Source organism: Panthera leo, chromosome B4 (assembly GCF_018350215.1).
Source record: "Panthera leo isolate Ple1 chromosome B4, P.leo_Ple1_pat1.1, whole genome shotgun sequence".
Lineage (NCBI taxonomy): Eukaryota > Metazoa > Chordata > Mammalia > Carnivora > Felidae > Panthera > Panthera leo.
In genome coordinates, this window is record NC_056685.1 from 74,586,575 (window position 1) to 74,612,073 (window position 25,499).

Here is a 25,499-nt window from a genome sequence, read left to right on the forward strand (position 1 = left end):
ACATGTAAACAGATGGAAAAGTAAAAATAAAAATATATGGGCTAAAAAAGATTACATGTATTGAATCATACGATGTATACCAAGCATGTACACAGATAAAAATTAGAAAAGGCCAGAGTTGAGTTGTTATGGTCAGCAGATTTTGAGTATAATTTTATGTAACTGTTTATTATTAAGCAATTATTTTAAACTACAAGCAAATATTCTACCCAATGGAAAATCAACATATGAAATTACAAGCAAACACAGCCTGAGTTCAAATTGAAATACTAATGATCTCATTTCATTAATGATCTCATTTCATTATCCACTCAACTGTCCTTCCCCTAGAATGAGCTGTCCAACCAGATTTCAGGCTCTCTGCTCATCAGAAAGGGCTTTCCAATAATAATGATGGCAGAGTTACTTTCTGAGCCAGTTAACTGATTTTTCCATACAAATTATGCACACACTATGTGGAGACCATTTCCCATACCAGGAGAGGAAACCCAGGGTAAAGTACCACCCACCTAAATGACATTTAAATATAATATAAATCTAAAAAGATCATCATACTAACGTCTTTTTAGGGGAGGAGATCTCATCTTGCTGACAAAGAATCCTGAGGAAGCCAAATAACAATAATTATTATTTGCATTTCATATTTATAATCTCAATTTATCCTTATAAAAATCCCATTAGGGCAGGTTCAATGGTATTACTAGTATTCCCATATTTGCGGTAAGGTGAGGAGATTGAAGAATTAGTAGTGAAAAGACATGGGAAGACCACCATCATCTTCCTGGGTTGTAGTGCCAGGAAGCTAACCAACAAAAACCTCTTAGTTTCCCCAAGACAGAGCCAGAAGATAACTGTAAGTCTGTAAGTCCTAACATTAGGAAGGGGGCAGATGGAAAGTCAGGCAGGCCAAGGACTAGGAATAGCCTAGAGAATGCTGACTTCTGTCATGGATCACAAGCTGAATAGGCAAGCCCTTGAATATGCAAGCATGGCTGTGGCAGGTGCTAGACAGAAACATGTAGTTAACATTTCCTGCCCTGATGGAGGGACAAGCTTGTGTAGAAATAATTTTTTAGGATTCATGATTTCAAGCAAAATAAATAGGCTAGCTCTGTGCTTTAAATCCACCCAAAACAAATATCCTTTACATCATATATGCATATTAAAAAAAAAAAAAGCCAAAACCAAAGCTGTACTGCTTTTCACAATGACATAATGAACAAGTAAGGAAATGGATTAAAAAAAAACTTTTTCATTAAAAATATGTGGTTTGAGACCAGGTCAGTAAAGTATTATAGCAATGCTCCTTCCCCATTCACACACACAGTGATGTTTTATGGGAGAAAATACAATTTTGCTCTTGACAATGTTTTCACTTTAGAGATAGTAAACACAAACAATTTGCTAGGAAGAAATCTGAATGGTATAAATGCCTTGACTCCAAGCAATGCGTCATACCTGAATAATAATTTGGATTATAAGCTGCACTTCTTGTAGAACATGTATAAGATCGGTCCAAATTTCCTTCCCTGGAAGGTAATATCTAAACAAAGCAAAAGATTTTTCGTAAATCATATTTTTACAATAAAATGGGATAAAAATTTATACTAGGAAAAATGTACCATTAAACAAGATTATGACATATTTCAGAATTCAATATAATTGTATTTTTATATACTATAAATGTACTACGTACTAATAAGAAAGAAAAATACATAAACAATCTGATGGAACTACTGAGGCTTCAAGGGGAAAAATGGGCAAAGTATCTGTTACACAACTTAATGCAAAGGATGTTCACTAGAAGGTAAATATGTATGTGGTATATCCTGTTCTGCAAGCCAGCTGTATCATTTATCAAAGGGGGTGACAAAATGTACCTGTTTGGAATCTTTTGATAACTTCATACAGAAGTTCTTAATCGGGGGTGGGTACTGCACCCCAGTACCAATCTGGAAATGTGTGGATATATATTCAGTTAAATTATTAAAAATGATTATTGGGGGCAGATACTACAGGCATTTAGTGCCCAAGTGTCAAGAATGCTAAACATTCTGCTATGCTTGGAAGAGATTCACACAGCAAAGAATTGTCTCATCCATATTAGTAATGGCTTTCCTACTGAGAAAAACTGCTTTACGGGCGCCTGGGTGGCTCAGTCGGTTAAGCGGCCGACTTCGGCTCAGGTCACGATCTCGCGGTCCGTGAGTTCGAGCCCCGCGTCGGGCTCTGTGCTGGCAGCTCAGAGCTTGGAGCCCATTTCAGATTCTGTGTCTCCCTCTCTCTGACTCTCCCCCGTTCATGCTCTGTCTCTCTCTGTCTCAAAAATAAATAAACATTAAAAAAAAAAAAAAATTAAAAAAAAAAAAAACTGCTTTATTACTCAAACCTTAATGTGCAAATAAACCAGCTGAAGATTTTTTTCCTTTTTAAAAAAAAGTATTCATTTTAGTTCCAGGTGTACACAATTATCCAACTTTTCTATGTGTTATGCTATACTCACCACAAATCTAGCTACCATCTGTCACGCTATATTCCCTATGCTGTGCCTTTTATTTCTGTGACTTATTCATTCCATAACTGGAAGCCTCTATCTCCCACTCACCATCACCCATTTTGCTCCACTCCCCTCTCTACAACCATCAGTTTGTTCTCTGTATTTATAAATCTTATTCTGTTATTTGTTTATTCATTTATTTGTTTTGTTTTTTAGATTCCACATATGAGCTAAATCATATTTGTCTTTCTCAGTCTTATTTCACTTAGCATAATATTCTCTAGGTCTATCCATGCTATTACAAATGGCAAGATCTCATCCTTTTTAAATGCTATATAATATTCCATTTGTATATGTATACCATTCATCTATCAATGGACATTTAGGTTGCTTCCATATTTTGACTATTATAAATAACGTTGCAATAAACACAGGGGTGCATATATCTTTTTAATTTAGTGTTTTCATTTTCTTTGGGTAAATACCCAGTAGAGGAATTACTGGATCACATGGTATTTCTCTTTATCAGATAAAAAGTTTTAAAACTGTAGATTCTGACAGAGGAGGTCTGGGGTGAAGCCTGAGATTCCGTATTTCTAACAAGCTCCCACGGGATGCTGTTGTTTCTGGTCCTTTGAGAAACTACACTTTTTATAGCACTGGGAAATCTCAGAGCCTCTGAATATTTACAAATTGCCCATTTAATCCCAACAATTTTAAGACACTAGTTTAAAAGAACACTGACCTGTGTTTTCATGATTATAATATGCATAGGAATAAAATGTTTTCTAAAATAAACAGTTCTCAAAGAACTCATACATAGCCTGGTTCTTGTTTTAACTTTAATATATCAAACAAAATTCAGAACACCAGAAATACCAATTCTAAAAAGTTTATATATACATTCGTCCTTTTGAGTATGGCATTTAAATTACATTAGATGAAAACTGAAACCAAAATAATTCATTAAATAAGGGAAGAAAATTATTCCTAACCTGATGGTCAGAAAGTGAAAGCTGGTCCTCTGGAAAACCTGTTTGTCCCAGGAGATGGGTTTTGAATATGGAGTTGTGGTTCACTAACGTTACTTCTCCAGCATCCATCCTCATCCTATCAGCAATATCATCTGCGAAAAGAATCCAAAATTAGTTCAAGTCAGGGGCGCCTGGGTGGCTCAGTCGGTTAGGCGGCCGACTTCGGCTCAGGTCACGATCTCGCGGTCCGTGAGTTCGAGCCCCATGTCGGGCTCTGTGCTGACGGTCAGAGCCTGGAGCCTGTTTCAGATTCTGTGTCTCCCTCTCTCTGACCCTCCCCCGTTCATGCTCTGTCTCTCTCTGTCTCAAAAATAAATAAACGTTAAAAAAAAAAAATTTTTCAAAATTAGTTCAAGTCATAGAATTCTTCAATAACTACTTTCCTATGAACAAATCTTTTCACCTAATAAAAATGATTCCCAAAGAACAGCTCTATAGTCAAATAAAACCTCTTTCATAACTAACCATTGGCCAGCAATCTCAAAATGTCATTGTCAAAAAGAGGCCCATGTGCAGAAATTGGCTCATTTGGAATTGACTGAGATCATCTGCCAAACAGTTCAAAACCTATACAAGTATTTAAAAAAAAAAAAAAACAAACCACATTTAATTCAAAGTTTCCTTAAAAAATTAAATTTCCCCTAAAGAAATGTTGAATGTTTTAACTAGAAAAGAAGTACTACTTAAAACACACACACACACACACACAGGGAAAAAAACTCATCATTCAAAAACAAACACTCAAAAACAGTTAATAACTGTTTATTTCCTTTGTCTAACTCAAAAAGTGCTTAAAAATGAATCCACCTGAACTGTCTTTTCTGCAAAAAGTATAATGTATACATATGGCTCTTGACAGATATCAGCTCAATTACTGTAATACTGTGGCAGAACCTTACTTTATAACCATCTTTGAGACCTTTGTTAATGTAAGAGAATAGAAGCAAATGAGAGTGACAGAATTCAGTGACTTACACTGACATCAGCAATTAGAGAAAAGGGAAACAAATGACCAGGTAAGAGAGACGGTAGACTAAGCAAAAGGAAAAAACAGAAACAAGAGAGAAGACTAATGTGAATCTAAAAGGAGCACGTGAGATGTTATAAGATGTGTAAGATCTAACTGTATAGACTGTTCAACCTATTCCTAATTGGCTACTAGTCCTGACCTTGTATGGATCCCCTTTCTAGACATGAAGAACTATGAATAATGCAAAATGTTGCATTCATAGTGAATTCTCAATGTTACCAGCTAAGTGAAATTTTAAAATTTACCCTAATCAAATTATTTATCATATAGATGGTGGTATAACATAGTACAAAAGAACAGGGACTCTGAAACCAGGCTGCCTGAGTTTATATTCTGGCTCTGCCAGTTATAGTTGTTTCTTAACTTCTGTGTCTCACTTTCCTTGTTGATATTAAACACCCTTGTAAGACAGTTGTAAAAAATTAAATGAATTAATATATTTTGAGTACTCAGAACAGGGCCTGGCACATAGTAAATGTTTGCTAGTGTGTATTTGGCTTTTTCAATACAATGAATGAGAAAATGGTTCCAAATGATGCTATAAACAATGTCTCAACCAAGAGTATTGTCTAGTATTACAGTATTACATAATTAAGTTGAGATCTCTCTTAAGATTATTACTAAGCACAAAGATGCAAATACTGAAAATGTTAAAAACAAAACAAAACAACAACATTTTTTCATTCCAACCTAACTAATCAGAGTAACTAAAAGACTCAATTACTACTTCAGAGTTAGACTTACCCATGTCAGGTCTTTTCACATCACTGACTTTAGCAAAGATACAAAGTTCTATAAAAGAAGACAGAAAACGGAAATGTGACATACTGGAACACCTCTTTCATACAATTGTAGAATAGGAAGCCATTCAAAGTGACATTTGTGTTCTTAGGAAAGAAAAATATAAAATGGTAAGAAGAGATGACTTGATAGAGAAAACAGACACTAAAACTAACCGGAGGCAATTTGAAACATTTCCAGAACCTGAGCTGTATTAGACAGCAATTACAGACTACCCACAGAATGACAGAACATTACAGCAAGAAGCAAATTGGGAGTGCCAAACCTTAAAGATTGATTTGTATATATATGGTCATAAAGTTAGTGACTGAACTGAAATTACAACCTGGAAATTCTTCACAAACCGTTCCTTTATTACCTCATGCTAAACCATTTAATTAAAAAGTGATAGATCTTGTGGTGGATCTGTTAGACTTCTTTTCTAGAAGTTTTACTCAGTGGCCAAACATAAAGCTACTGACACTCTAAGAACAATCAAGGAATATTTCCCAATTGTACTAAAGTACTTTCTCTCCCATCATTAATTAAACTGCTACAAACCAAAGCCCCTTTACCTACATGAAATTTTCTCCTCTGATGTATCCAATTTTCCCAGAAAAAGGAAGTTAAAAGCCTAACTGTGTGGAACTAGGTTAATAAACATGTCCTTGGCACTCATGCTTCTTGGCAGATTGAAAAGGAGACTAGGGATGGTAGCAGTCACACTTATTACCGTCATAATCTCATTACCAAATTTTTAAAGTTTATTTATTTTTTTTGAGAAAGAGTCCACATGCATGCATGCAAAAGCAGGAGAGGGGCAGGGAGACAGAAAGAATCCAGAGCAGCCTCCATGCCCAGCAGAGCCCAAGGCAGGGCTCGATCCCAGGACTCTGAGATGACCTGAGCTGAAATCAAGAGTCAGTCGCTTAACCAACTGAGCCACCCAGACGCCCCACCATATTTTAAAAAGATTGAGCATATCATCAACTTTAGTTTGTCATCAACCTTATCAATCAACTTCATCAACTTTAGCAATATCAGGGCTTCAATCTACTAAGGGCTAGATGATGATAACAGGTATTCCTTACGGTCACAATAATGAAATGCAGGCACAAAGGAAGCCTGCTTGAGCTTTTCTTGGCATAGCTACAGACTAAGCAGAGCAATCATCTGATTACCCAGTCTTGCTGGGGAGGGTTCCCAAAGAATTTAAGCCTTATATTCAGGCTTCAAATATATTTCCAAATGCTCAACGTAACAAAAGGCTTCTATCTGGAAATTTTCCAAGTATTCTTTCCTCTTCTTCCTTTTTAAATAAAGCAGAATCCCCTGGGTTCCACATTAATAATTAAAGCCCCACATTTACATTATAACACAAATGCATCAGCTTCTTCAGTGTGCTTATGTTACTTTCTCTTTGCCATTTGCCTTTACGTTAGAAGTAGGGATATCTTACTCCAAGATTCAACATGAAATGCTGGATCTGGAAACGTTAATGCCACCAAACTCTTGTAACCCTAAGATTTTTTTGCCTTTTAAGAAAAGTATTCCGGGGTGCCTGGGTGGCTCAGTTGGTTAAGTGTCAGACTCCTGATCTCGGCTCAGGTCATGGTCTCACGGTTTGCGAGGCTCTACGCTGAAAGTGCGAAGCCTGCTTGGGATTCTCTCTCTCCCTCTCTCTCTCTGCCCCTTTTCAGCTCACGTGCTCTCTCTCTCTCTCTCTCTCTCTCAAAAATAAACTTTTTAAAAAAATATTCAAACAATATTTCCTAGTTCATATTGTTCATTTAATTTACTAAAAGAATATAAGCTATTACAGCTATTCAGGTGAAGTCAATAGCTGAACACAAAACAATAGGAAATTTGAAAGAAAAAAAAAGATGGCGAAGTCCTGACAGTAACAAAATGTAACAAGTATGGCAAAACATGTATAAGCTTACATGCAAACAGGTGACTGTAAAAGAGAATGTTTAGAGCCACAATGAAGTTACTAGAAAGTATTTACTTGAGGAGAGGCGATTAGCTTTATCCAGGACCAAATGGGGTTAGAATAATTTATGATATGAGAAGGGAATGGAAATATGGAAATGACCAAGTGAATCATTCTAGTCTGAACTCTGGATATGTATATGATACAGTTCGTAGTATACACCATGTATTTGCTTGTGTTTCTCGTATTTTCACATGCCATCTCTCCCAGTTAGACTCTAACACCTCAACACTGTAACGCCTTAAAACACTGAGTATTCAATTCCTTTCATACACAAACATTTACTCTGCACCAATTACATACAAGGTATTAGGAATACAAAGATGAGTAAGAAATGGTCCCTGCTGCTGAAACACTGTCAACTGGGGGGGAAAACAGATCCATAAAAAGATCCTCATAGCAAGAAAATAAAGCCAGTGCAATTGGTAGGAGGCGTGGGAGTCAGGTAAAGAAAAGACTTTCAAAGCAGTAGTCGAGTTACATCACCTTGGCCTGAAGTGGCAGAACCTGTTTTTTAATCCATTTGCTCCCTCTAGACTTAACTCATCAGATGGGTGACATGAAGACCATGTCTGCAGTCGGGATGAATTGGAATGGGGGGGGGGGGGGGAATGAAAGAGACTTCTCAAGAGAAAAATGAAATGAGGCTTCCAGACTGGGACTAAAGGGGAAAAAGGGATCGCTAAATTGGAAGAAGATTCAGGGATCATGCTGAAGAGACGAGGAAGGTTTCACCGTAACTGTAATTCCAAATTCTGTGGAATCTACCTTTCAACAGGAGCCCGTGACACCAACTAGCTCCACAAAAACTGAGGAGATGGTGTGATCCACTCCATTCAGAATATCCAATTAGAACAAAGACGCGAAGTAAAGTAAGTGGTAGCCTATATAAGGCTTTATATAAATTTTATAAGCACCCCCCCAAATAAGTGTACCAAACGTGAAGTGAAATGACCTCAACAAGGCTGACTTGAAAGTGATAAAGGAGTAAGTTATTGCCAACGAGATAAGTGAAAATACTGCAAAGGCACCGATAAACAGAAATCAACAAACTGAAGAGAAGCCGGGCATATATCCTGAGAGACCACGTTAGGGCACACCAAGAAAGAGACGGTTCAAGGGAATTACCAGGAGGCGATGAGCCAGGTAAGCAAACCGTGGCAGTTAAGGGGGTTTTCATAACCTGGGCAGGAGGGTCCAGACGTTTCTTTCTGGTGGTGGCACACTAGCGATATCACGTCTCAGGGAGATACCACAGAGTAAAAGAGTTGGAGAAATGTTTACGTGAGACGCAGAAGTAGTCGAGAAATATCACTCAGGTCTCAAGGAAGGCGGGAGGTGAAGCAGGTGTAACAGAAAGCTGAGCTCCCCGGTGAAAACAGCTTTCCCGTGAGAGAAGACCCTGCTCGGGCGGGAAAGCCCCGAAATCCCAACCGGCCTTTTTGCCCCCAGGAGGGCTGGGCGCCGAGATGGGGCCTGTGGTAACGACAAGGGAGACGGCCTCTCGCCGGCCCGGGAGAAAGAGGCCTGAAGGAACGGCCTCGGGAAGCCTAACTAACGGCCGCCGGCCACATCCCGGCCGGTGGATGGCCGGGGGGAGGGGAGGTGGTCCCAGGGGGCGGGGCAGAGGAAAAAGCGCCGTCCCCACAGCCCTCCCAGCTTCCGCCCAGCCCAACCCAGGCCGCTGGGCCCGGACCGGCACTGCCTCCCGGCCCAGGCTCCCTCCATCCTCACCCCTCCCCCAGCTTCCCGCCGCCACTCACCGAACCGGAACCGGCTGCTATGCGAAGGGGTTTCCGGCCGGGCGCGGAACGCAAAACCCGGGAACCGCCGCGAACCGGAACAGCCTCCACAACACCGGAAGAGCCGTCCGGTGGCTGTGGAGGGGCGGGGGTGGGGCGGGAGGTCAAAGAGCAGAGTTGAGGACTCGGGGGACGCCTGCGCAGTGTGGCCAGGCCTGAGAAGCCCGGGGACCATCTAAGGCTGAAGTCATAATTTCCCTGTTCCCCTTTTAGTTTGGGATTTTTTCTTGTTCCCGTTCTCGTTCTCGGATTACTGTTAGTGTGCCCGTCGTCCTTCGCTTTTTCCTGTTCCCTCGATCCCCTTGCACGCCGTCTTCTGGTTCCGCTTGGCGATTTTTGCTCTCGCTCAGGTTTCCATGGCAGCTTTTTGCTGTGGCCGTCAATCGGAGGAAACTTGTGGCCACTTTGACGGATGTGGACCTGAGAGCTAACTCGAGCTCTATACCGTGTTTCATTGAGAATCACGGAACGTTAGTGCTTGTAAGAAATATCTTAATCTAACGGTTTCAGGGAAGTGAAGTCATTTCCCAAAGTTATAAAGTGCATGGGAGATCTGGGACTAGGAAACACGTTTCTTAATTTGTAGGCCTGTAGTCTTTGCACTACATCATGCTTGATTGGCCATTCGGGAGAAGAAAAAAAAAAAGCAGTTTGGGATTAGTTTAAATTAGATTCTGGAAACTTGTGGCACTTTACAGACCTCTGGAAGAGTTTGAAACATAGGGAGAGGTGTGAGGAAAGCTATTGGCGGTCCACCAAAGACCTCCTTTTCCGAGTAAAAACAGAAAAGGATCCAGGAGTCTGCCCTCTGAAGAACTAAATGGCCCTGGTGTTGCTCCTGTGACTGAATGGATTAACATATAATCTGTGCTCTACTTTAAAAAAAAAAATAATTGGAAGAAGTATGTTTATTCATTCAGACTTTTTACAAAGTCCTTCAACTTGGCCTCTGGACTCAGGCCCTGTCTAGAAGTCTTGGAGAAATGCTTCTGAGTAGACCCTCTAGACCTCAGAAGTCTGAGCTCAGACTTTATTAAAAGAACGGGAGTCTCTGTAGGCCCCAGCCTCTTACCTACTCTGGAAAAAAGGAGATGCTTGCTGAATTCAGATCTTGCCCTGTCAAATACATAAAAGTAGATTATTTGCATGACTTCATATGCTGATACTACATATTGTCATGTAGTATTGGGCATGCCTGATCCATATCAGTTTTGTCCATCTTAAATCATTCCATAGATCTGTTCATATGGATTAAACTCCGTCTCTATTTCTAGGAGACAGCCATGCATAAGGAGGAATTTCATCTGAAATTTTTCACGTGTGTGATTCAATCTCGCGGGTTAGTCAGGACTCCTCAGAGCACAGGTACCGTTGTCTCCTGATTATACACCAGTGACAAATGGGTTCTCTTGCAGGAATTTCGATACAGGATGTAAAACTTACTAGTGTAAATGTAGGCTTTAGGGGTCAACTGACTTTATTCCATCCCCACTATAGTAAAATATTTGTCACTGAGTCATGTCTCTTCCTTGCACAAGTATCAGCTGAGATTTTGGTCTGATATGTGGAAATAGGCCCAGGCAGGTAAGGAGGACTTGGGAGTTAAGGAAGAACAAAATTTATGACACATGACCTAGTAGTTGATTTCTCTGTCCTTTGTGAATTATTTTAAACTTTCTGGGCTAATCTGTGGGAGTTCTGGTTACAATTGTCATTGATACTCTAAAACCTATAAGATAGAGTCCCAAAGAAAAATGGTTTTCTATTACATCTCAGTCTCAAAGTATCTAGAGATATGTTCTGCTTTTCTCTCATTTATGTCAAAGGAGTAGAACCTTTTTAAGGTAAGATAATATTGAGAAAAGTCATCACTTCTCTAATTTTTCACTGAATTATGGAAAAAAGGCCCTGGACAGCTGAGAGTTACAGAGAAAATGAAGGAGAATAAGTAGCACTTCCTTCCCTGAATCCCACCTTTAGAATAACCTCAAGTAACCTAGAGATACTGCTTTTCAGGGGGAGAAGCTTCAACTTCCAGCATGCTCATACAAAAGCCACCACCTGAGATAGACAACATGAAGTATCTACATGCTACGGATGATCCAGACACTGTGGAAGGCATACCTATTTTGAAAACTGGTGAGGCATGTAGTTAAACAAGGGGGTGGGGAGAGGTGGAAAGGAGTGTTGGAAAATGAAGTTTATGCATACATTATAAATTAGGATACAACTACCAAATTTGAAATATGAATTAAGACACAAGGGAGAAAGTGTGTGTGTGTGTGTGTGTGTGTGTGTGTGTGTGTGTGTGGAGGGGACATTGAGAAAGTAGGAGATCATCTGGGAAACTAGAAAGAGGGACAGTTCTCTCTATGAAGAACACCTTAATTTAGTCAATAGTAATTCAACTGGCTCATAACTGTAAGGCACTAATCTAGTTTATACTATTATTAGCAACCTGGATATGTAAAAATGTGAAACTCAATGGATTATATAAAGGAGTTATTATATTGCAAAGTGATTCCAAATATTGTAAAAAATACTCACCTTAGGAATCCATTTAGTAACAAATTTCTGTTGTATATTTTAATTTTTTTTTTAACCTTTATTTTTGAGACAGAGAGAGACAGAGCATGAATGGGGGAGGGTCAGAGAGAGGGAGATACAGAATCTGAAACAGGCTCCAGGCTCCGAGCCGTCAGCACAGAGCCCGACGTGGGGCTCGAACTCACGGACCGCGAGATCATGACCTGAGCCGAAGTCGGACGCTCAACCGACTGAGCCACCCAGGAGCCCCACTGTTGTATATTTTAAATAGTGTGTAACTCACAATTTATATGAAACATTGGAAACACATCCCTAGGTTTCCTCTCAAATGAAATACATCTATATTGGAGTCAGTTCACTGCAAACATTGCATTCCCACATGTGCCCCAAAATAGACTAGAAATGATAGAGACATTGTACAAATTATACATATAAGACATAACCTTGTCATTTTTCTAATAGTTTACAGTTTGACAGATTATTTAGTCCAGATTATTTAGTCCAACTCCTTCTATTTCAGGAAGAAATTCAAGTCTAAAGTGATCTTCCTCAAGAACTTAAATTCATTGGAATAATTACTCTCAGCACCTGTGAAATATATTGCAGCATTTATCCAATAATCTTTTGAGCAGTTGCTATTCAAAGTCATTATTCTAGGCTCAATAGCTGTGAACACAAACTAGCATTTTCCCTTTCCCCCAGGAGCCTCTGATCAAGAAGGGAGTTAAGTGAAGAGCTTGATAGTTTTGAGTAAGTGAGTAAGTGAAGTGCTTGATACCTTTGGTTTGAAATGAGTGAGTGAGTAAGTGAAGTAAGTAAGTGAAGGGCTGGATACCTTTGGTTCAAAATGTTGAATTTCAAAAGAGGATGCCACAGAGATGTAGGGAAGGGAGGGACCAACTGACTGCTTAGGCAGAGCTTCACTGAACTCTAGCAGGGCACCATGTAGGCAGGGCACTATGGTCCAAGAGCCAGTCCTAAGCTTTGAAATGCATAAACTATAGCTTAATTCAGTCTCATAAGTGAACCTAGAGTTAACCATACTCACAAGAAAATGGTTTATACACAAGAATATCAACTTATGAAGACTTTGGAGTAATATGTATCTATATATGACAATGATGTGGGGTCTGTGTCCCTTTAATCAGACTTGCTTTGCCCATCCATAAACAGCTGTTAGGTATAAGAAATAAGCCCAGCTGGTGGCCTTGTCCTACAGTTCCTTGAATTTGTATAGATTATTTCTTATTCCCTTGTCTTCCCTACTTTTCTCATTCTCATTTTGCTCTATACCTAATACTCGCTTCAGACCCCCTTAGCTCTGATGGCTCATTTGGACCTGCTTCTGTGGTTTGAACTCAGCATTATCCCATGGAAAAAAATTCTGATGTTAACTTCTGCCTTTAAGCACTGAGACCCCAGGTAAGAGCTACAGTGAATCCTTCCAGCTTTCCCACTGGAGATGAAGAATCAATATTGGGACCTCTGTTCCTCCTTATCTGCCTCTCTCCCTGCCTGCTTCCCTTTGTTTCCTTCCTTCCTTCTTCCCTTCCTCCTTTTCTTCCTCCTTCTCTACTTCCCTCCTTCTTTTTATTCCTTCCAAGAAAATTGGTCGAGCGCATACTATGTCCGGCACTATAGTTGGCACTGGGAATAAAGCAGCAAACAAAACAAGTACGTTGCCTACTTGCATGAAGTTTTAGTCTTGTGGGAGTAAGAAGTAATCACATAATCACACACAGCGGGATTATTCGAATGGTCCTAGTACCATGGAAAACAATAATATCACAGAATGTAAAAACAGGGCACCTAACCTGGCCTGAGAGGTTGGAAACACCTTTTCTAAGGAAGTCCTGAAAGATGAGTGTGACTTAGCCAGGAAGAGGGGGTAGAAAAGCTTTTTGGGAAAGAGGACAGTAGAATCTGAGTTGAGAAGGAGTTTGGCTCATTAGAGGAATAGAGAAGACCAGTAGAACTTGGGTGAGGGAAGAGTAGCTGGAGAGTGAACTATAAGGATAGTATAAGAGCCAAATCATGCTATGCCTTCTAGGTCAAATCACTGAAGAGTGACAGGTCTGGCCCCAGGGTTGAAGATGAATTGGAGGGGGCAAGAGTGGTCACCGGATCTGGTGGGATGGGAAATGTCACTGCCTTGCTCCATTCCTCACGTAGGGCATGAGTGAGGAAATCATGCCATCAAATAGCATGGTTGGCAGAGGTGAGCCCAGAGCTACTGATGCCAAAACACCCCCAAAACCTGGCCTGGCGTCCCTCTGCTGCTGCTGCTGCTGCCGCTGCCAGCCTGAAGAATGCATAGGGACTCCTTCTAGGATGGTCAGCTTCTTGCCCCAAGTGAAGCTATATGTGGACATGCTGAGCTCTAATCCTGAAGAAAAATGGAACACATTTTGTTTCTAATCTCACACTTGGCAGGGAAGCAGCTGCAGTTACTATTTCTCCAAATCCCTGCACATTAGAATAGACAGCTCTGCCTGTACTATGATGAGGCAGGCTGTGTGTGTGTGTGTGTGTGTGTGTGTGTGTGTGTGTGTGTTTCTGGCCTTTAGCGGGTCAGTTCCTAACATAGGGAAGCCATTGGTTCCCACACTGGGGCACAGCAAAGGAGTGACTCACCTAGGCCCTAACCTTTACAAAGAATGGTGGTTAGAATTCCCGGGGAGCCGAGAGTGTAAGACCATCATCTCCAGCAGAATGGCTCATGGGCAGCAGGTAGCTTTGTGGGCCAGACTCTGGTCCAGCGGATCCAGCTGCCCACTAGACCTAGACCCTCTCCTCTGCATATACCACTCCTGTTCACTGATGGACAGCCGGCCTTAGTAACCTGTGACTCCTGAGATGATTACGTATCGGGCTGCAAATGAGGGAGCATGCCAAGATAGTTGTGTTACACCCATCTGCCCCTGTGTTACCACTTCTCCTTGGAAGGGTAAGACCCTACTACCAGATTCCTCACTTTAGTTAGGCTATCTGTCACCAGCATTGCCCAGGTTCCCCCCACCATTCTGTTCTTTTAACAGTGAGACCGTCAAACCCGCTCACGCCCTGGTTTATGCAGACCAGGATGCAAAGTTTCTCCAACACTGTGAATGCAACTGATACGTAAAGATGTCACCATAGCCAAAGTTTCTTCCAAGCAGGTTATACTGTTTTCTGCATCAGACACAAGATTCTCCATATACAGATGCCATGTTATAAGTGACCCAAGAACCCTTGTTGAAGGAAAATCAGTGGGGGTTCTGCCTCTATAAAGATCATCTTAGTCTCAACTAGTTGCCATTCAACATTGATCTGGTCCCAACCTTCTAGGACCAGCTGCAGAGAACTTAAGTTTTCATGAAGCTGAAACTCTCAGGGCTCTTCAAATGTAAACTGAATTGGGAAGATCATTAAGTAAGAAAATAGCCATACAAATTCTCTTCTTTCAGCCAAATATGCAAGGATACCATTAGACCTGTGGAACACTCTTTTCCCCCCATCTTTTATTGATTAATAGAGAAAATCTCATGCATCCTCTTAGGCCACCCTACTCTGGGTGGTCCCCTATCAAACTGCCTCTCAAGTCAACCCAGATAAATAGATTTAAGAACTAAATATATATTCCTTGGAATATAGTGCTTACTAAAACATCTAACCCTTTCACATGCTTGATGAGGTATTAGTAGATCTGAAGTGGAAGACTCCCAGGATTGTCTTATGTAATTATTATTTGTCTTCTCTGTTCTGATACTGCCCCCCGCCCCCAAAGCTTACCTCTTTAAGGAAAGAAAAAGTTTATCTGGTCTAAGCTTGAGGCTACATATCTTAGCTGAAGAGTTTATTTTCCTCTGCCTTAATCAAGGCTTGAAGTTAGTGCCTTCAGCCTATAGTAGGGGTCATCTGGACACCTGTGACTTCTTTCCTGAGCTAGCTTTCTCCCAAGAATTTGATAGTAGTTGGTGAAAATGACTTCATAGGACCTATTCAAGCCTTTTTGGCATGCAAGTTCATTTTTCAAGTGATGGTGTTCTCAGACCTCCACACTTGGAACAATTGTTCTCAAACTTTATCGTGCATCAGAATACCTGGAGGGTTTGTTAAACCACATTGCTGAGACCCCACCCCTAGAGTTTTTGATTCAGTAGGTTCCAGGTCAGACCCAAGAATTTGCATTTCTGACAAATATCCAGATGATGCTGAATCTGCTAGACTGGCATTGTCTTAAACCAGTGCCCTACATCAGAAACATTAGTATCAGTGGCTGGTGGCGGCTGCTCTGTCTCCAGGAGTCATCCTCTCCCAGCCAGAGCCAAAGATGACTCTTCAGTGCAGACAGTGGTTTACTGTCTATGCCCAGGGTCTCTCCTTAAGGAGTTTTCCGTTCTGGTGGAAGGAAACAGATAATTACTAGATGAGATCTAGGAGTTTTGTAGGAGTGAGAGGACCAGATAGATGTTCCAACTCAGAGAGAGGCTCATACCCAATTGCTGCATGTATTTCACAACATCAACCCACCACATCATTGTAGCCCATTTACAATTCTGAGTCAAGTCCAAAGGAAATCTTAGTGATCCTCTGGTATGACACTCCTACCTTATTCCTGTTTTAGAACCTTTGCATTTGCCATTCTCTCTATCTGAAAGCTGTTCCTCCAAAGGTAGCATGGTTTTCTTTCTTGTATGTTCAAACCTCTTCCTAGAATGTCATCTCAGCAAGGTTTTTCCAGTCCACCCTATTTAAGATAGCACCTTTGTCACTCTGCTTCTTCTTTTTTTTAAGTTTACTTATTTAAGAGGGAGCAGGTGTACAGCAGGGAATTGGCAGAGAGGGAGACAGAGAGAGAGAGAATCCCAAGCAGGCTCCACATTGCCAGCACAGAGCCCAACACAGGGCTCGAACTCACAAACCACGAGATCATGACCTGAGCCAAAACCAACTGACAGAGCCACCCAGGTGCCCCTGTCACTCTGCTTCTTTGCTCTGCTTTATTTTTCTTCAAAGCACTTATCACTACTTGATTAATTTGTTTATTATCTGTTTTCCTCACTAGAATGTAAGCTCCATGAGGACAGATCTTTTTTTTTTTTTTCCATCCTGGATCCCCTTGAGTCTAGAACAGTGCCTACCATGTAATAGGTGCTCAGTATTTGCTGACTGAATGTGTGAAACCTAGAGTAATGCTATTTCCTATTCTTCTGGGTTAGAGTCATACCTGGACAACTGCCATACCTACTTCTCATTCCCAAATGTCCTGGTACACCATTACTAGCATCCTTAACATCATCTTCATCATCTCATCACAGTGGTCTAAATGTAGATCTGTACCCATTCCATAGTCATGACACCATCCTTGTGGTAATGAATGGGCTCATGAGTATGGCATACATCATCCTCTTTATTGGCCCCCCCCCCCCCCAATCTGTGCCAGCGTTAGGTAATCATTGTTAAAGAGATGTTCTGTCTTCATGATCTACTCAACTCTCTGGTAATAATGTCTAGCTTTATACTGGTTTGGAGGGTACTGTCCAAAGCTTTCTATATCTTCATTTACCTACCCACTACTTAGCAGAGCTAATGGTCAGGGCATATGAACCACATACTTTAGAATACTTCAGCTGGTTTATTGAAGTGCCCTTCCTATCTAGGTGTTGCATAATTGTCTTTAAACATATTTGGACACTTCTCTCCTCCAGGATGCCTTCTTTTATAGTAACTATAATTTTTGCACCTACTCTCTGCCTAGACTTCATGCCAACATCTCAGTAGCTAACTGGTATCTGGAGAGTTCTGTGAAGTCCAAGAGGACCTTCTAAATACCTTCCTGTTCTCTGAAAATTAATACAAAGAATATGCCTTTCATTGTTTGTTACCAAGGCATGACATATGAGGTGAGATATCATTTGGCATTTCTATGTGCATATTAGCTTTTCCTGACATGCTGAAAACAGGTAGACCACCACCAGATAGTACAAGAAAGAAGAAATAGTGGATTTTAACCACATGGGCTTCTCAGTCCAGCTGACCTTCTTTTGGGTTCAGTCCTTTTTTTCCCCCTCATTGTCTGCCAAGTCCTCTAAATTCTGAATTTTATCTACCAACCTCAACAACTGAATAAAGCTGATTATAGTTTGGACAAAGTTCTAGATTTCCACCAGTCCCCTAGTTATGTAAATCATTAGAACAGGCATAGGCCCCCTTGAGAAGCCTATCAGAGGGCCCCAGTACAAACCGAGGACATTTCAGCTTTCTCCTTTAGAGGAAGAGTCCAGGGTATCCTTCTTCAGCCCCATTAAACCACACCAGCAATGAAAGTAATCTTGGAATGAGTTCAAATTCAGCAGCTGGCTTAGTTTGTTTGCCTGGAGAATTTGTTGGTCTCATCTCTTTTTTGTCTATCTAACTTGCTGCTTTGCTCTTGTAATTCCTGGTCCTAAACTCTAATAAGCTGTGCAATTTACTCCTGACACTTTTCTTAGGCACCCTAGTTTGTATGGCAATGTTTAGACCTCTTCCTCAACCCCCTCTTCCTTAGCCACCATACTGTGTTTACCTGTAGGCTTCATGTACCTGTTCTGAGGGATGCTTCTCAGCCTCCCCCATTAGAGGGATGAGGGTTGGACATATGTCATATTTCCTACAACTGCCCAGATTCAAAATTCTCTCCCATCATCAATCTACCATAAAATTATGTATCCAAATTTTGATATGTAAGATAGATCAACCATAGCCAGCTAAAATACCCTTTACAAGTTGTTCACATTCCTTAGAAACTATATTTGAAATTTAAAAGTTGGTTGATAAACAGAAAAGTAGGTAAAAGTGAAACGTATGGTCTTGGAATTTAGGATTAAAATTAAAGAAAATCTATTTTTATTTTATTTTATTTTTTATTTTTTCAATATATGAAATTTATTGTCAAATTGGTTTCCATACAACACCCAGTGCTCATCCCAAAAGGTGCCCTCCACAATACTCATCACCCACCCTCCCCTCCCTCCCACCCTCCATCAACCCTCAGTTTGTTCTCAATTTTTAAGAGTCTCTTATGCTTTGGCTCTCTCCCACTCTAACCTCTTTTGTTTTTTTCCTTCCTCTCCCCAATGGGTTTCTGTTAAGTTTCTCAGGATCCACATAAGAGTGAAAACATATGGTATCTGTCTTTCTCTGTATGGCTTATTTCACTTAGCATCACACTCTCCAGTTCCATCCACGTTGCTACAAAAGGCCATATTTCATTCCTTCTCATTGCCACGTAGTACTCCATTGTGTATATAAACCACAATTTCTTTATCCATTCATCAGTTGATGGACATTTAGGCTCTTTCCATAATTTGGCTATTGTTGAGAGTGCTGCTATAAACATTGGGGTACAAGTGCCCCTATGCATCAGTACTCCTGTATCCCTTGGGTAAATTCCTAGCAGTGCTATTGCTGGGTCATAGGGTAGGTCTATTTTTAATTTTCTGAGGAACCTCCACACTGTTTTCCAGAGTGGCTGCACCAATTTGCATTCCCACCAACAGTGCAAGAGGGTTCCGGTTTCTCCACATCCTCTCCAGCATCTATAGTCTCCTGATAAGAAAATCTATTTTTAAAGAGCTAATCACTGTTTCATTATCTCATCCATCTCTCTAATGCTGGAATATTTGTATCCCTTAGTGTTTTACTCAGGAGCAGTACAAATAAACAGTGCCGAATTCTTACTATCCAGTTTCTATTTTCTCTTAATTCATTTACCCTCAACTAATATATTCATGTCATAAGGATTTGATACATTATAATTATTAGTTGGATTATTTATTTCTTTAATTATATCCCAGGTCCAGTGAAATGTAAACTTCCTGTGAACCTTTGATAGTCCCTCCAGATTTAAACTCGTAAGAGTTTATTATAACTCATTACCTGGCACAGTGGCTAGCATATAATGAGTCCTCAATAAATGTTTGTTGAATGTATGAATTAATAATGAATAGGGATTTCTCAAGATTCTTATTAGGAAGACATTTCTATAGGGGCACCTGGATGGTTCTTGATTCTAGCTATGAGCTGACAGTGTGGAGCCTGCTTGGGATTCTCTCTTGCCCTCTATGCCCCTCCTCTGCTTGCACACACTCTTAATTAATTAATTAATTAATTAATTAATTAAAGTCATTTTTAAAAGTGGAAGACATTTATAGCTATTTCTCAATATGATCTGTTTTTCCCATTAGCTATCTCTATTTTGTGTTGGTTTTTACTAGCATAATTCTCAGAAAATAACATCTTCAAGTTTGGAGATTGCACTAAGATGTCCATAAGCAAGGCCTAAGTACTTCTGAGAAAATGCTTCTGTTCTGGCACTCCCTCCCCCAACTGACCTGAAAGTTCCCTACGTGCCTTTTGAGATAGTATTTCCTTGATTTGTGCTTACATAGTTTTCCAGAAACTCCTGGGCATGATTGATCCCTGCACAGAAAAAGGAGTCTAAAGGATCAAGTGTCTTGGGATAAGACTATAAGTAACAGTGACATTTCCTTGCTTTCACCTAGTTAAGGTAGACTAATTAATACAGTAATTCATTAAGAACACTTTCAATGAAGACTTAAGAGTTGGTTTTGGGTAGGGGCACTTGGCTGGCTCAGTTGGTAGAGCATGTGACTCTTGATCTTGGGGTTGTAAGTTTGAGCCCCACATTGGATATAGAAATTACTTAAAAATAAAGGTTTTTTTTATTATTTTTTTAATGTTTATTTATTTTTGACAGAGAGAAAGACAGAGCATGAGAGGGGGAGGGGCAAAGAGAGAGGGAGACACAGAATCTGAAGCAGGCTCCAGGCTCTGAGCTGTCAGCACAGAGCCCGAAGCGGGGCTCAAACTCATAGACCACGAGATCATGACCTGAGCCGAAGTCGGATGCTGAACCGACTGAGCCACCCAGGCACCCCTAATAATAAAATAGTTTTTTAAAAAAAGAGTTGAGAGGTGCCTAGGTGGCTCAGTCAGTTGAGCGTCTGACTTTGGCTCAGGTCATCATCTCATGGTTCATGAGCTTGAGCCCTGCATTAGATTCTGTCCTGACAGCTCAGAGCCTGGAGCCTGCTTCGGATTATGTGTCTCCTTCTCTCTCTGCCTCTCTCCTGCTTATTCTCTGTCTCTCTGTCTCTCCCCCCAAAAACAAATAAACAGTTAAAAAACAAGCAAACAAATAAGTAAAGAGTTGGTATTTGGTAGAAGGAGGCAGGAATGGATTTCTTCTCAAATTTCAATCTTTATGTTAAAGTTAGAAACTCCAGAATGTAGGGGGAACTTTTCCAGCTTTTCCTTTCCCAAAACTTTGACATCTTTATTGAGATATAGTCCACATATCTTAAAATTCACCTACTTAAAGTATATAATTTGGACTTTGGAATTCCAACTTCTCATTCCTCATGTAAGTAGCTTGGAAGTCATCACCACATCAATAAGTAATAAGTAAAAGTAAAAAGACTGAAATATTAACAGTTCTTCTTGGATTCATAAGAAACTGCTAGCCCCAAAGTTGGAGAGACAGATAGACAAGTAGAGTTAATCACAGGTTCCTAGAGCAGAGACCCATGAGCGGAAGTCTTCTCGGAACCAGTGATGGGGTAACAAGTTGTTGGAGGCTCAGTGTAGAATTCCGAGAGTTAAAAACTACAGGGGGACCCAGTCAAAGGGAGTCCCCATAATATTGTGAGATTTACTTTCAGGAGCTCAATTAGATTCTCACAGCAATATCAGAAAAATCCCCTGGAGCTTCCAACAGGGCGAGGAGAAAAGGAAACATTTGAAATACATGAGAGCATTCTTTTCCTGTTAACAAGCCCTGCCTTCAGAGGAAACTAGTTAACCAGGGCCTAACTGACCTGAGGAGGAGAAATACCCAACTCTAGCCCATTCTAGCCATCCTGTCCCACCTAAAGGGAGAAAAACCTGAGAAATGCTTGTGAAGTTCACAGTCTAGAGGCATAAGCTGAAATGTAATCATAAGACTATAGAATGCTTCCTTTCCTCACCACATCTTACCACCACATTACTAAAGGCCTATTTACAGCACTTCTTTTTACCCATTACATCATGTCTGGCTATCAAGAAAAAATTACAGGCATATAAAAAGGCAAAAAACACAATTTGAAAAGACAGAGCAAACATCAAAACCAAACATGGCAGGGATGTTGGCATTAGCAGACTAGGAATTTTAAAAACCTATGACTAATGTACTAAGGACCGTAATGAATAAAATAGCATGCAAAACAGAGAAGTAATGTAAGCAGACAGATGGAAATCCTAAGAAAAACCACCCCCTCCCAAATGCCAGAAATTAAAAAAAAAAAAACAAAACACTATAACAGAAATGAAGAATGCCTTTTGTATTGGTAAACTGAACATGGCTGAGGAGAGTCTCTGAACTAGAGGATATATCAATACAATTCTCAAAAACCAAAAAGAGAGAGAGAGAGAGAGAGAGAGAGAATGAAGACTGAAGAACATATAACAGAATACCCAATGACTGTGGTACAACTACAACAGATGTAACATACACATAATCAGAATACCAGAGGGAGAAAAGAAAGAGAGAAAGGAACAGAAGAAATATTTGAATCAATAATGATTGATAATTTCTCCAAATTAATGTCAGACATCAAACCACAGATCCAGGAAGCTCAGCAATATGCAAAATAAATAAATAAATAAATAAATAAATAAATAAATAAATAAATAAATAAATAAAGTCAAGCTCCTACACCTAGGTATATTATTTTCAAATTACAGAAAATCAAAGATAAAGAAAAAGTACCAGAAGCCAAAGGAAAAAAACACCTTACCTATAGGAGAGCAAAGATAAGAATTACATCTGACCTCTTCTCAGAAACTATGAAACCAGGAAGAGAGTGAAGTGAAACATTTGAAATGTAGAGAGAATAAATCAGAACCAGAATTCTGTACCCTGCAAAACTCTTGTTTAAAAGTGAAGAAATAGACTTTCTCAGACTAATTGAGGGAATTTGTTGCTAATTTGGGGGTTAAGGGCACAGTTGAAAATCTATGTATAACTTTTTATTGCCCCAAAACTTAACTACTAATAGCCTACTGTTGACTGGAAGTCTTACTAATAACATAAATGGTCAATTAACATATTTTGTATGTTATATATATTATATTCTCACAATAAAGTGAGCTAGGGAAAAGATAGTGTTATTAAGAAAATCATAAGAAAAAAAAGCAAATCATAAGGAATAAAAAATCCATTTACGGTACTGTAAAAAATCTGCATATAAGTGGACCTGCACAATTTAAACCAGTGTTACTCAAAGGTCAACTGTATATGCTTATGTATGTTTATATATAACTGAAATGAATGACAGCAATGGTACGAGGGATAGGAGAAAGGAATTAGGATTATTTTGTTATTTTAGGTATTCATACCACTCGTGAAGTGGTATAGTGCTATTTGAAAGTGGACTTAGATTAGTTGTAGGGCAGCCACTGAAAAAGTAAAAAAGCATTACTGATATGCTAATAAAGGAGAATGGAATAATATAGACTGCTCAGTTAAAACCACAAAAGGCAGAAAAAGAGTAGAAGACAAAAATAGGAACAAAGAACAAGGGCAATAAATAGAAAACAGAAATGAATGTGGTAGATATTGACCCAACTATGTCAATAATCACTTTGAGTGTCAATGGTCTAAATGCATCAATTAATGTATTGTCAGAGTTAATCGAAAACATGCCCCAACTATGTGTTAACTATAAGAAAACCACCATAAATATAAAGATACATATAGATTAAAGGTAGAGGGAGAAAAATATATCATGCGAACGCTAGTTTTAAAAAGGAGCAATAGCTCTATTAATTTCAGACAGAGCAGACTTCAAAGTAAAAAAAGTTATCAAATATAAAGAAGGGCATTGCATAATGATAAAGGGGTCAATTCTCCAATAACATATAACTTCTTAATGTATATGCACCTAACAACACAGCATTAAACTACTTGAGGCAAAAGCTGATAGAAGTGAAAGGAGAAATAGATCCACTATCAGAATTGGAGACTTCAACACTCTTCTTTCTGAAAGGGACAGATTCAGCAGACAGGGAATAGGTAAAGACATAGTTGAACTTAACAACACCATCTATCAAATGGATATAAATGACATCAACAGTTCATCCAACAGCAGCAGAATACACATTTTTCTCAAGCTCACATGGAACATTCACCAAGATAGACCACATTCTGGGCCATAAAACATACCTTAACTGAAAGAACAGAAATTCTACAATGTTTGTTTTCAGACCATAATGGAATCAAACTAGAAACCAATAATAGAAAACTGGAAATCCTGAATATGTGGGGACTAAACAACACATAAATAACACATAGATTAAAGAAGAAATCTCAAGAAAAATTTGAAAATATTTTGAACAAAATGAAAATTAAAACACAACTTACCAAAATCTGTTGGATGTAGTGGGAGCAGTGCTTAAAGGGAAATTTATAGTATTGAGTGCATATATAAGAAAAAAAGGTCTAAAAGCAATTACTGAAGTTTCCAACTTGGGAAACTATAAGAGAAGACCAAATTAAATCCAAAGTAAGCAGAAAAAAAGAGATAATAAGAATTAGAGCAGAAATCAATAAAATTGAAAATAAAAAATCAATGAAACCATAAGCTGGGTCTTTGAAAATATCAATAAAATCAGTAAGACTTAAACAGGCTGACTAAGGGGAAAAAAGAGAGGACACAAATTACTACTATCAGAAATAAAAGAGGGACATCACTACAGATTCCAGGGAAATTAAAAGGACAACAAAAGAATATTATGAACAACTCTGTGCCCACAAATTTGATAACCTAAATGAAATAGACCAATTCCTTGAAAGATACAATGTGCCAAATCTCACACAAGAAGAAACAGATGACCCAAATAGGCATAAATCTGTTAAAGAAATTGAACTAATAAATAACTTTTCAAAAAAGCACCAGGCCCAGATAGATTCCTGGTGCATTCTATAAAACATTTAAGGAAGAAATTTTGCCAGTTTTCTATAATCTCTTTCAGAAGATAGAAGCAAAGGGAATACATTTAACTTATTCGACGAGGTCAGCATTACCATAATACCCAAACCAGACAAAGATATTAAAAGAAAAGAAGACTACAGATCAACATCTCTTATGAACATAGATGTAAAAATCCTCAATAAAATATTATCAAATTGAATTCAATAAAGTATAAAAAGAATTATATACCATGATCAAGAGCCATTTGATCTGGTTTAACATTTGAAAATCAATTAATTAGCAAATTGAATCCAAAAAAGTATAAAAAGAATTATATACCATGATCAAGAGTAATTTATCACAGGTATTCAAGGCTGGTTCAACACTTCAAAATTAATTACTATAATTCATCACATAAACAGATCAAAATAGAAAAATCACATGATCATATCAATAAATACAAAAATAGCATATGACAAAATCCAACACCCATTCATAATAAAAATTTTCAGTAAACTAGGATTATAGGAGAACTGTCTCAACTTGATAACGAATATCAGTGGAAACTTAAAGTTAACATCATACTTAATATTGAGAAACTTGAAGCTTTCCCACTAAGATAAGGTACAAGGCAAAGATGTTTCCTCTCATTACTCCTTTTCAACGTTGTACTAGAAGTCTTAGCTAATGCAACAAGTCAAGAAAAGCTAATAAAAAGTGTACTGATTGAGAAGGAAGACATAAAACTGTCTTTGTTCACGGGTGATATGATTGTTTGCACAGGAAATCTCAAAGAATTAACAAAAACTCCTGGAACTAAT

At 39.2% G+C, this 25,499-nt stretch overlaps 2 protein-coding genes across 14 annotated transcripts in view; one reads left to right on the plus strand and one right to left on the minus strand.

The window, feature by feature from the left end:
- Positions 1-9,311, minus strand: part of SENP1 (SUMO specific peptidase 1) — a 77,337-nt gene extending 68,026 nt beyond the window's left edge. For 3 of the 8 annotated variants that reach the window (XR_006204815.1, XR_006204816.1, XM_042946355.1), the window contains exons 1-5: positions 9,098-9,311; positions 5,306-5,353; positions 3,493-3,623; positions 1,459-1,543; positions 560-601 (exon numbers count right to left, since the gene is read on the minus strand). Coding sequence is in view for 2 of the 8 variants with exons in the window: in XM_042946355.1 (XP_042802289.1) it covers positions 560-601; positions 1,459-1,543; positions 3,493-3,623; positions 5,306-5,353; positions 9,098-9,311 (520 nt within the window). In the remaining 6 variants the exon portion in view is untranslated. Of the gene's footprint in view, positions 1-559; positions 602-1,458; positions 1,544-3,492; positions 3,624-5,305; positions 5,354-7,820; positions 7,877-8,462; positions 9,062-9,097 lie in introns of those variants that run through there. The other 5 variants (XR_006204817.1, XM_042946357.1, XR_006204819.1 and 2 more) reach the window with 4 other exon arrangements.
- The window catches only part of PFKM (phosphofructokinase, muscle), a 45,277-nt gene continuing 28,175 nt past the window's right edge, over positions 8,398-25,499 (plus strand). The window contains exons 1-3 of one of the 6 annotated variants that reach the window (XM_042946347.1): positions 9,249-9,616; positions 10,411-10,501; positions 11,153-11,275. In XM_042946347.1, coding sequence (XP_042802281.1) covers positions 10,420-10,501; positions 11,153-11,275 — 205 coding nt within the window. In that variant the 5' untranslated portion in view covers positions 9,249-9,616; positions 10,411-10,419. Of the gene's footprint in view, positions 8,481-9,248; positions 9,617-10,020; positions 10,039-10,410; positions 10,502-11,152; positions 11,276-25,499 lie in introns of those variants that run through there. The other 5 variants (XM_042946348.1, XM_042946350.1, XM_042946351.1 and 2 more) reach the window with 5 other exon arrangements.